Here is a 12,363-nt window from a genome sequence, read left to right as displayed (position 1 = left end):
GGGGGTGGGGGCAATAAACAGAAACGCTCTACCCCTCACCAGGGATCGTGCTTTGAAATCAGTGGGTGCAGCCCAGTGCAGCCGATCAGCCTGCATAGTCTGGGACGGGGCGTTTAAATGCAGCAGCTATAACAGGAGCGATCCGCATAGTGCCATGACTGGCAATGTGCAAAATAGATTAGAGACCTTGACCAGCTTCCACACTCCCTTCAACGCGCAAGGTGTCTGCAATCCAGGGCACAAGCTGAACGCAACTGCAGCAGGATCGAGACCGAGAGAGAGACAGTACAGAACAGGAACCCCAATCTGTCGCTGCTGCTGCTATTAGTAACTGTGCTGCTTGCTGCTTCATTGTGAGCCTGACTTCCTCTCTCTCTCTCTCTCTCCCCCTTTCTCTGTCTGTCGCTCTGTGTGTGTAAGACAGAATACACACTGCCGTTTCTCCTTCCTGTGGATAAGGAGGAACACTCTAAAGCCATCAAACTGATACTGCCGCTTGTGACTTCTCCAGCAGATGTGAAGACCAAGCAATGGATTTTACTGGCTGGGAAATAATACGGAATCACAGGGCTGGAGAGCAGAAAGTGGAGACTGTCTCTTTCTTAAAGGATTTTCTTTTTTAGAGTGAGCGTGTCGCTTTTGCTTTTCGTGTGATTTTTATTTCTCTCTCTGGCCCCTTCTCTCTCATTTTCGCTTTTTTTTTTGAAAAAATAACACGGACTGTCACCGGTGCTTAATCCTGGATAGTGTGAAGTTCAACGTGCTGAAGCATTTTGCCGGCTCCAGGATGGGGAATGCAGCCGGGGGGATGGATATGTCCCCGGGGAAAGAGATCAGGTGCCCGCAGGCGACTGTTCCAAAACAGCCCATGCCGGTTAACGAAGGGGAGCTGGAGGAGAGATTCTCCCATGTGTTGGTGAGTAAGACACACACTCACTCAGTCACACACACTCACAGAGACACAGGTAGAGTTGCCAGCCCTCTGCAGGATTGCTGGGATAAATTTAGGACGATTTAAAGACTATCATTTTCTTTGATTTTTTTTGCCCCAGGGATGTTGGACATGGGGATTGTATTTGGGTATGTTTTGGAGCTGCTTTGCAAGGTGAGGCAGTGAAGATGGCTCAAATGGAAATCTTCAGGAGAGCAGCTGGTCAGAGTTGGCAATTTACACAATGCACACCTGGGCTGGGGAAACAGCCTGTAAAAACCCGAAGAAAGCAGATGGATTTGCATCCCATACCTGAACTGCTTTAAGGGGAGAGGTGAAGGAGACTTCAACCCACAGTTTAATAAATTTAAACACCATCCCTTAAACACCGTGAATGCAGACTCCAATGAAGTTTAAGGTGGTCTTTAATCTTTGATTTAGTACTGTAAAGATAGGTGTATGTTGGACGGTTGGGTGTGAATCCAAAGGCTATGTCTGGGTCAAACACCTGTTCACTTCAGTTTAAATATTGAATATGTTAGAAGCATATTTAAAGCAGAGAACACCACCATTCCGAAGCCCAAGTTTACACAGAAACCTGGTATGTTCAAGTGAAACCATTTAGTGTTTATACAGTTAGTGCCTCTAACCGAGTCCTGGCCAGTTCCAGTTGCTCTTTTACAGTATTCATAGGAGAACTGTAAATGTAAACTCTATGCAACAGTTTTAAAACAGCTCCTATTTTTGTATTGATTCTTCAGTTGCTGTGTATGGGTTCCTGTTGCATCTGCTAGTGAAATCTTAACCCAACTACATGGCCCACTTAAATACTGTGATAGCATTTAAGGTCAGTCAGACACAATCCAAAAAGCATTTGTCATTATAAGAGTGGGAGAGACCAGAGGACAAAAGCAAGTTAAGCAGCTGTACAGTCGCTTTTCTGATAGACATTTCTTGGGCAGTAGTGTTCTTTGTCATACTGAGTGATAGATTTATCTGCAGGACCGACACTTTTACACGTGTAGAGATAATCCAGGATAATGAGTTCCATGCTCTGTCTGACACAGTCCCGTTACTGTGATCATAATTGAGGCACAAACTCATTTCAGTAGATGGATCCACTGCTCAAAGATCTTGTGGCTAAATTGTCTAAAGTCTGTCTTTAAGCTGTGGTCACTGTATAGACATGAATTTGAATGTTACTGTGGTAAAATAGCCCAAAGGAGAAGAATAATAATTGCTCTTTTGATTACTGGCTGACTCGTAATCTGACCCTTTTAAGTTGTTTAATTCAAGTTATCAATTTTTAAAGCATGAATTTTCAATTAGCTGGCTTATTTACAATGCTTGATTCAAATTATAAAGTGATTGTCGTTGAATAGTGAAAAATGTATTGAATTAACAAAGTCAGGCTGTATCCCTGGTTAAAATCTATGAAACAGGTTTCTCATTGGGTAAAATGCATCTTTAATAGTTATTTATCCTGTCAGAAAAGTCCAAACATATTCTGCTGTAATGTGTTGAAGATTCTAATTCTCATTTGCTAAACACTAGATACAGTATTAAGAGGTTTTAAGGTGTGCATGTCAAGGCAATGGTTATTATGAAGCAGGAAATGGTAATTCTGTCATAGGCAGGGGCATTTTTTCATCTACTTTATGTGGCCGCAGTATGCACCTGTACACACTAAAATTGCCTGTGGGCATGTTTGTCTTATATCTAAAGCAATGACCTTGTCGGGGAACAAATCATTACCAATGGTAATTGATGCGACATATCACAGTATTAAGATTAACTGTGGTGTGATGCATTTTTGTTGCAAACTCAAATGGCATGATATTAAGTTGCAGTCAAAGCAATTGTAGCAAGAATGGACATATTACAATTTTGACCCTAACGACCGCTGTCACTACAAAGGAGCCTGGGAAATTTGTCAGCTACCAAAGGCATGGATATCCTATCGCTTATTGTAACTTCCAGTCACCAGTCCTGGTTCAATAACCAATATCTATTCATTGTTATCCACCGTCCACTAAGGAAGCCTTGCATTTGCGCAGTGCCTTTTATTGCCCCAGGATCACTGGAACATGGGAGTTGGAGCAACAGTACCCCATTTAGCCCTTCAAGCCTGCTCTGCTATTCAGTTAGCTCATGATTAAACTGACTGTGATCTCAACTTCCTTTTCCTGTTCACCTCTCAACTTCATTGTCCATCTAAAATTTATCCAACCTAGTCTTGAACCGATTAAACAATGTACCTTCCAGTAGCCTCTGGAGAAGAGAATTGTGCAGACTAATGATCCTGTGAGTGGAAAACTTTCTCCTCGTCTCTGTCTTTAAAGGAAGACCTCAAAATACCGCACAGGCAGTAACTCTTAAAGCTTGTTCACTTCCCTCTACAGGCAACTTTCACACCAGTTTCCACTCACAAGTACTTATTCCTGAGAGGATTCTGTACTCTTACAATGACGCCTAGTTGCAGTAGTAGGAATGATTGATATTAATGTTTGAACTGGTACTATCACAGTTTTGCAGTATGATTTACTAAAAGTTGGGAATGACTGAAATTTAATGTTTCATTCTGGCTTTCGAAGTGATTAAAGCATTCAACATTCAGCTATTGTAACCCTTTCATTTCAATAGAAACACAGTGACCAAAATGGACAAGAAAGTATTAGTTTGTTTCTTCTTTCATTCTCTGAGTAACCTATCCTATGTAGTATCTACTGTTCCCTGACTCAGAATGCCAACAGTCCCTGTTTTTACATTTTAATCTGTTTTTGTGTTAAATCAGCTTCTGGTACATCTTGTCTTGAGTCAATTCACACTTTACTGACTTCATTCTTGCGTTCTGTCTGTTTCTGCTCAGCCTCGTCCATGGTGTGGCTGACATTGAGAAACCAGTAATGAATAGGCTGTGTCACTTTCTTGGGGAGTTTCTGCAACAACAGAAAATAAGGACATCCTTCTCTTTAAATATTGTTGAACCTGAGCTCTGAGGCATATTTGGGCTGCTCACATTGTCTGCAGTGTGAAGCACTGGATTTGGAGGACTGGCAGAAGTGTTATATTCTGATGTTGTATTGTTGCTCCATCTCCTTAAAGGCTTGTTAAAGAATAGGGTCCATCATCCAGGGTTGCTTAATGAGTGTCTTTAAGAGGTTTGAGCTAGAGCACATTCACCCAAAACAGTGACAACGCTTCAAAATTGCCTCTTTGGTTGGAAATGTTTGTAATCAAAGATAGATTTTTGATCAGCAAAGGAACGAAAGGTAATAGCGAGCGGGTGCGTAAGTGGAGCTCAAAAGATCAGCCATGATCTTCTGGAATGGCGGAACTGGTCAGATGGTCTGATTTCTTATGTTCTTCTTGTGTTCTTGTGAGAGCACCTGTGTATTATCTCAGGGACCCTTTTTTAAATTCATTTATGCAAAGTGTGTGTCACCGGCCAGGCCAGCATTTATTCTTCATCCTTAGTTGCCCAGTGGGCAGTTCCTAGTCAACCACATTTCTTGTGGGTCACATGTATCATAGAATCCCTACAGAGCAGAAGCAGGCCATTTGGCCGATCAAGTCCACGCTGACCCTCTGAAAACATCCCAACCAGACCCACCTCCCGTGCCCTATCCTTGTAACCCAACACTTTCCACGATCCAATCCACCTAACCTGCATATCTTTGGAATGGGGGAGGAAACTGGAGCACCAAGAGAATGTGCAAACTCCACACTGACAGTCACCCAAGGCTGGAATTCAACCTGGTCCCTGGCACTGTTAGGCAGCAGTGCTAACCACTGAGCCACCATACTGCCCAATAGCCATATACTGTAGGCTGTATCAGTTAAAGATAACAGATTTCCTTCTCTAAAGGAGATTAGGGAACTACCTAATGAGTTTTTAGTGACAATCAAGAATAGTTACATGATTGCCAGCATGCTAACTTTATCTAAAAGAAACTTTAGATTCTTGTTGAATTCAAAGTTCGCAGTGAGATTTGTGCCCATTTCTCAATTTGTACCCAAACATTAGGCTGGGATTCTGGATCATTAGCCCTGTGTCACTACGTTCCCCATGCCGGTTTATGTCTGAGGTTATTGGGGTCCTCTTCACAAATACTTTGAAAGCTACTTTTTTAGGTCTATGACAACAACTACAAATAACTGCACCTATCACCCTTGAAAGGAGCTGCTATCAGATACACCTGGCACCCTAATGGGTACTGGCCTGTGTAGAGCTGGCAGTATTGCACATTTCACTCTGCTTGGCACAGCCTGTGAGAAAAGTAATAACTAATTGTCACAGTTTTCAATTTCACACTTGGATGGGGAAAGGATAAAACCCAAAAATGAACAGAGAAATGTCCTTATGGGTGCAGTTAATGGAATGAGGATTATTTGTACATGCAGCTAAATGGATTCTCTCGTCACTTTGCTCGTCTGTGGGAGCTTTGCTGTTTGCAAGTGACTTGCAATTTCTACCAACACCAAGACATTGACAGATATTTGAAAGAATATAAGTACTTTTGTGTAGCTCTTTACAATAGCCTTAGCTCATGAAAGGCATATAAATGCCGGTTGTTTCTTGTCAGAGACTACTTAGCGATGGTGGCTATGAAAAAACCCAACTGGTTTATTATTGACCTTTCTATTGAAGGAACCATGCTCTCATTGTGCAGTTTGTTCTACATATGACTGTACCCCACACAGCCATAAAGTTAACTGGCCCGTTAAAATGTCCCGGCAAGTCATTCTTGGATTAAAAAACCGTTAGTGTTATTGGAGTACATTGTCAACGTGGACTGCAGTGGTTACATCACAGGGTGAATTTCCAACTAGTAGCATCCACATTAGCACTGGAAATTATTATAAAATAATAATCCAACCTCGGGATTAGCATAATAACAGAAACTGTTAGAAATACACAGCAGGACCCATGGATGGAGACAAGACAAGGTTAAATTTTAAGGTAGGTATCTTAACCTAATTTGTCCTTTTTCTGATTTAAGAGGCCCCCATTCATCTTGTGCCTTTTTTTTCAATTCCAGATTAACTTCTTTGATTCGCTTTGGCATTGTGGTTATTCTGTGCAGAAGTTTCCCTTCAAACAATGTTGTGTAAGACTTTCTTTGGGAGCTTTATTGGACAAATTAACATAAACCATGACCCTAAATTACAAGCGGCACATGGAAACTAGAAGCTTAACAGGTCACAGCCTTATTTAGGTCCATTCATTTTTATGTTATTGTGACTATCCTGGAGCTCAGAAATCTAACTGTTAAAGTTTTAAAATATAATATTTATTTTCTGTCATTTAAGTGTGTCAACTGCTGCTGGTGCTTTTTTTTTCAGAAGAATTAAAGACATCAAAGATTATTGAGAAATAATCTGTTGTCCTTGAGCAATTTCTAAAGCTGTATATATAAATATATTGTCGGCCTGTTTCCTCTAATTATCTCATTCTTTAATTGTTTCATCTCTTAAAAATACTTGATGTGCAGATTAGGCTAGATAGGTAGCAGAAGACTGATGGATGCTGAATCTGTGACATTGATCTGTAATTGAAGTGCAGATTGCACTGCAGAGTTCGGCAGCTTGGAACCACATAGGACTAATAATAAATGTGTGAATTTGTGCTGAGGTGGCCCCCTGGAGTTTAACATGTTGGAGCCAGACACCATTCAGGAACATATCATGGGACTATGACAAGTGCGCGTGGTGTGTTGCACACTTAGTCTCACGAGAGTACAGTGCTGCTGGCAGACACTGGGGGTGGTGGTTTGGTGCTTTCTTCAATGGGGGAAATTCCTGGGATGTTCACTTACTGCTAGGACTGCAGATCTGGGTTATCACAGTTTCTGATATGTATGTCATACGTGCAACTATTGCACGTTGAAGTAAGGTGGGAGGAGAGTTCAAGGACAGTCAAACTCCCAACCACGCTCCAAAGAAAATGTGCAGTTACAGGTTGTAAATAATAAAATTTGAAAGCAATTAATAGATCCCATGAACAAGCTATGAGAACAGATTTATGCTCTCTGCTTTAATTTCCTCTTTACGTGCGCCATTTCTTAGTATTCAGATTTTAACAAGCTGCAAAACAAAGCAACCTCCTCTGACTGAAGAGCATTTTGTATTTTTATGAATTGGGCAATTCTCAGTGTTAAAATCTATCCATGGCAATTTTTTTTCCCCTTTAGCTTGCTCTCAGTGCCAACCAGCATCTGGATCCAAGGCTTCTTACAGAGTTGCTGTAGCACTGAGTGAATGAGAAACAGACCCTACACCATGAGTTACTGATTTAACCAAACCATTATGCAGGCACAGTTTGGCATGCAGAGATAGGAAAATCAACTTGTTTGCACTGTAGGCCAGTGATCACAGCAATGCCCTCATCAGCATTGGTTGCCAAAATAGGTCTTGATTGGCAAGGGCAGCAAGTTTTACATAAGTCAGAAGTGAAAGGGGAGGTGGCCTGATGGACCTTAATCAGCGGAATACTGGCTGAGTGTCTCAGGTTCCTTATCCATGGTTTGGGGTAGATTTCTAACCTGCTAGGTTGACATTGCATCAGAATTTGTAGCACCTCTTGTAGTTGCATGTGAAGATTTCTTTATGTTGAGTTGTCTGCCTGGAGGCAGGTCTGGACCACAGCTCTGGGTTCTCCGCTATGGGTTGAGCGAGGAGACCAAATTCACCCCCATCCAAAGGGGAATAAAACCTTGTGATGTTGGCTCCAATCTGCTGCTATGCCAGCCATTCTTCCACCTGAGCTAACCAGTTACCCATGGAATCTGAGATGCTCGGGCAGATACATTTTTACATTGTGTTGTAGGCAGGAGCTATGCAATTTCTATTTATTTAACCCTGCTCTTGCCATCAGCATGTGTTGGTGGGAGTTTCAAATTTTAAGCTGTTTGGTCATGTTATGGATGCATCTTCCTTGACCATTAAGATCTGAAGTGAGACTTCAACTTCAGCCCCTGGCTCAGAGACAAGATGCTCTGACTGCCTCACAAGATCTGCCAATATAAAGATTCTGTGAAGCTTTAGAGTAGATTTGTAGCTTGGGCTGTGGATGTTATGGTTGGTTGGCTTCATCCACGTGGATAAGGAGAACTACCAATTCGATTGGGACAACACCAAGACCCTAGGACAAGCAAAGCAGAGACAGGCACAGGAATTCCTAGAAGCCTCGTACTCCACGAAGAAAGCCATTAACAAACACATAGAGCTCGACCCCATATACACTCCACTGCGAGGGAAAACCCAAAGTGAGGTAATCCAGCTCAACGGACTTCAGCGTTCAAATAACAGGCGGGAAAACACAACAGCATTTCATCGGAGGCTGCACTGGTAATGTTGCCCAACGAGGGAATGAAACATCTGCAGAAAAACAATGAACCAGCTCGGTGACCAACCACAATAATGATTCTGATGCTGTAATCCCAATGTTCAGCTAGTAGCACTGTCACATGCGGGTCAGAAGATTATGGATTCCATTCCTGAACTTTAAAGTTGGCATAAAATTTAGTTTGGCATTGCAGTGCCATGCTGAAGAGTGCTACACTGTCAGAGGTGCTTTCTTTTCACTGAATGATTACACTAAGACCTTGTCCTCCCTCCTATCTGTTGAAACGATTACCAGAATATATGGTTAAAATTTATCCTTCAACTATGATCTAAAGCTAGACTTTCTGGTCATTATCAAATTGCTTTACATGGGACTGAGCAGGTTACATTGCAAGTGACTACAGTTCAAAGTAGCCAGACATTTTGGGGTGGCATGGTGGCTGGGTGGTTAGCACAGCTACCTCACACTGTCAGGCACTCAGGTTTGATTCTATCCTCTAGCAACTGTCTGTGTGTGGTTTGCATATTCTCCCCGTGTCTGCATGGCTTTCCTCTGGGTGCTCCGGTTTTCTCCCACATCCAAAGATGTGCGCGTTAGGTGGATTGCCCTATGTTGCCGCATAGTCTCCAGGGATGTGCAGGCTAGGTGGATCAGCCATGGGCAATGCAGGGTTACAGGAATGGGTTGAGTCTGGGTGCGACACTCGTCAGAGGGTTGGTGTGGACTCACTGGGGTAAATGTCCTGCTTCACACTGTAGGGATTCTGTATTTTGGGATAACTTGAGGACATGAAAAGCACTATATAAGGTGGAGTCTTTTCCTTTATAATGTCCAGTAAACACATGCTGTCCTCGCTGTGTCATTCCATTCAGAAACCATGGAGACTTGAGGACCACTAGCTATTATTTCAACAATTATTCAAACAATATTCTTATATTAGGTATGAAGTTAAATGCATTTTAATGTGTAGTGGAAGGGCTGTGGAGGATGCAGTATTATGCTACACAGAGTAGTACTGAAGTGACTGAGTTACGTATATAAGGAGCGAACAAAAGCAAATTGCTCGGAAACTCATCAGGTCTGGCAGCATCTGTAGAGAGAGAAACAGAGTTATCATTCCGGATCTAATAACCCATCTGTTGTTCATTTCAGATCTCCAGAATCTGCAGGTTTTTGTTTTCATTCAGGTTTATAAGGAGGTTCATTTTGAAGATCAAAACAAATGACACTCCAAATGAGACTGGAGCATTTTAATAAGTGAATGGAAGTGATGTAGACTGTTTGTTTTGACAGAATGTGACTACAGTGAAAAAAATATTTTTTTGCACAGGATGCTTCACTACATAATGACTTCTAACTTGAGGGCGTGAATGGAATGACACACTCAACTGTTACCCACATCTACTGCCTTCTAGTTTTTAGTTTGGTCTTGAAAATGTCTGCGATATGTTTCTGGTGTGTGTGGTGAGAGTGGATTAGTTTCAAACTTTAGAACATAGAACACTACAGCGCAGTACAGGCCCTTCAGCCCTCAATGTTGCATCGATCTGTGAAACCAAACTGAAACCCATCTAACCTACACTATTCCATTATTATCCACATGTTTATGCAATGAGACACTGTCATGAAGGAGTTGGAGAAACTTCCTGTTAGTTGAAGATATGTAGTAGCTATGTGGGTAATGGTGACAAATGATACCAGGCAGCAGAACCTTTCTCGATTTGCCTTTGGGGATCAGAGAGGAAATTCTCATGGTTTTTCTTCCTTTCCTCTGCATTTTGCCTCTTGCTTCTTTTTTCCCTGAAATCCCTGTGAGACCAGGGTCGGGTATTCATAGTATACAGAGAGTCATCTTTCCACTGGGGCTGAAGGTGGGATGTTATGTGGGAGAGAAGAGGTGGTGTGGGAGAGGGAAGATACTGTGAGGGGGGGAGACGGAATGGGAGGAGGGAGGTGCTGTGAGAGAAGGAAGGCAGATTGAGAGAGGGGAGGTAGGGTGTTCGGGGGCAAGGTGATGTGGGAGGATACGTTGGTAAGTTCCTGTTTGCAGCTGATGGTGCAACATCATGCACCTTCATATTTAAAGGCTGAGTATGTTTTAACATCAGTTAATTCCTCCGCATATTGTAAATAGAGAAATGGTCTACCTAGGGTCGAGCTAAGGGGAGGTTCTAACTTGTTCTACTGTATATTACACCTTTTAGAAAATCCGCTGTTGCCTTGATATTGCACTTTAGCAAAGAGGTTGAACAGGCAGTTGTTAACAATGGATAGTCAAATTCCCTAGTTATTGTTTAAACATTACCATTGAAAGACCAGTGTTAGAAAGCCATGCTTGCAGCTACTGAATGATTTCTGGTTTATAAAACACGAAGGCAAGACCAATGACTGTTGAAGTAATTTGAAAGTTCTGTATGTTTCAGAACAATCACTTATTCTATAGAAGTAAGAAAACAAGATGTCACCAAGATGAAGCAGGGCCTATACATGACTGAGAGCTTGACAGAAGGCCTTGTCCTTGCTGATAAAGTGCAAACAAGAAGTGAGGACTGTCTTCATTTGTGCAGTGTATTTTTCATAATCCGTGACAAGATGACGTACTCAAAACTTTTACGTCATGATAGTTTGTGTAGACTGACAAAGAGTACAATTCACTGCTGCAAATATGTAACTCAGAACAGAAGAAAGATGTTTTCAAGTATTTTACATATCAGTTGCTTCAATAAGTGACAATATGTGCAGGCAAAGACAGAACATACATAGATTCTGAAACTTATAGTTGCTGAAAGAAAGAAATTCCATTTGGAATATACTTCAGGATATCCTAAAGTGTTTTACAATCAATTCAGTACTTTTCAAATATAGCCATTGTTGTAATGTTAGGATACAATAGCCCATTTACACATAAGCTCCCATAAGCAGCAACATTAAGATGGACAGTTCTTTTAAAACAATAAGAAAAACAGAAATTGCTGGAAAAACTCAGCTGGTCTGGCAGCATCTATGGAGAGAAATCACAGTTAACTCAATCTGAAATGTTAACTCTGATTTTTCTCCATAGATGCTGCCTGACCTGCTGAGTTTTTCCAGCAAATTCTGGTATTGTTTCTGATTAACAGGATCCACAGTTCTTTCAATTCTTTTTTGAAAAAAGCGAAGTTGATGGAGAGATAAATATTTAGCAGGACACTGGGGAGAATGCTTTTGTTGTTCTTTCAAACAGTGCTATAGGACATTTTACATTCTTCTGAGAGGGCAAGTTGAAACTCCATCTAAAATCTGCCAACATCTGTGACTGCTCTACTATCAGAATGTGCACCTCTGAAGTGGAATTTCAACCTGCAACTATCTGGCTGCAGGTCAGGTACATGATCTCATGTCTTGCAGTTTTATTGGGTTTGCAGAGAGCAATCTGTTCCATGTGCTGAGTTTATTGTTCTAAGTGTTATTGTTAGGTAAACTGCTGTCCCTGAATCTGAAACTTGGACTAGGTTATGTCCTGTTGTTTCCAAAACCTTTAGGAAGTAAACTGATTCTTAGACTTCTTTTGGTGACCTAATTAAAGACTAACACAATCAAGAGGAATGGCAAAGTTGGTCCAGGCTATTTTCGCCAAGAGGTAAAGGATTTAAATCTTAGGGATATGAGCTAAAAAATTGAGAACAAGAAGAAAATTCTGGTAATTATTCGTTTCTGCAAAGATGAACGCACAATGTGAAATATTAGTTTGATAACTGAGCCCCACTCCAAGCCTTGAGTAGATCATCAAGATTGACAGCTGTCTGCCTATTTGGTGATTGTTGCATTGCTAGAAGGGGAGTTTTAAATGAAATCCTAAACTTGGGACATGTTTGTCTGTTTAGTTGAATGTGAAAGATACAGAGGCGTATTTTGACCAAGGTTGTCTGAGCCTACATGTATCCCTCTGATAACACCACCAAAATAAATAATCTTCCATTGGATGAAACGTCACAGACATGAACCAGGTTTCATTCTCTACAGATATTTACTAGACCTGCTGAGCAGTAGCTACAGTCTCTTTTTTTGGTTTGGGGTTAACCCACTTTGACATCCTGCTGTGCAG

General features: G+C 41.5%; 1 protein-coding gene across 8 annotated transcripts in view; it reads left to right on the top strand.

The window, feature by feature from the left end:
- The first annotated feature begins 371 nt into the window (after nucleotides 1-371).
- fmnl1a (formin-like 1a) overlaps nucleotides 372-12,363 on the top strand; it is a 286,119-nt gene continuing 274,127 nt past the window's right edge. For all 8 annotated transcript variants that reach the window (XR_007250443.2, XR_007250442.2, XM_059638694.1 and 5 more), the window contains exon 1: nucleotides 372-916. Coding sequence is in view for 6 of the 8 variants with exons in the window: in XM_059638694.1 (XP_059494677.1) it covers nucleotides 788-916 (129 nt within the window). In the remaining 2 variants the exon portion in view is untranslated. The remainder of the gene's footprint in view (nucleotides 917-12,363) is intronic.

The sequence above is a fragment of the Stegostoma tigrinum genome, chromosome 31, assembly GCF_030684315.1.
Source record: "Stegostoma tigrinum isolate sSteTig4 chromosome 31, sSteTig4.hap1, whole genome shotgun sequence".
Taxonomy (NCBI): domain Eukaryota; kingdom Metazoa; phylum Chordata; class Chondrichthyes; order Orectolobiformes; family Stegostomatidae; genus Stegostoma; species Stegostoma tigrinum.
This window is presented reverse-complemented; position numbering and strand designations above follow the sequence as displayed.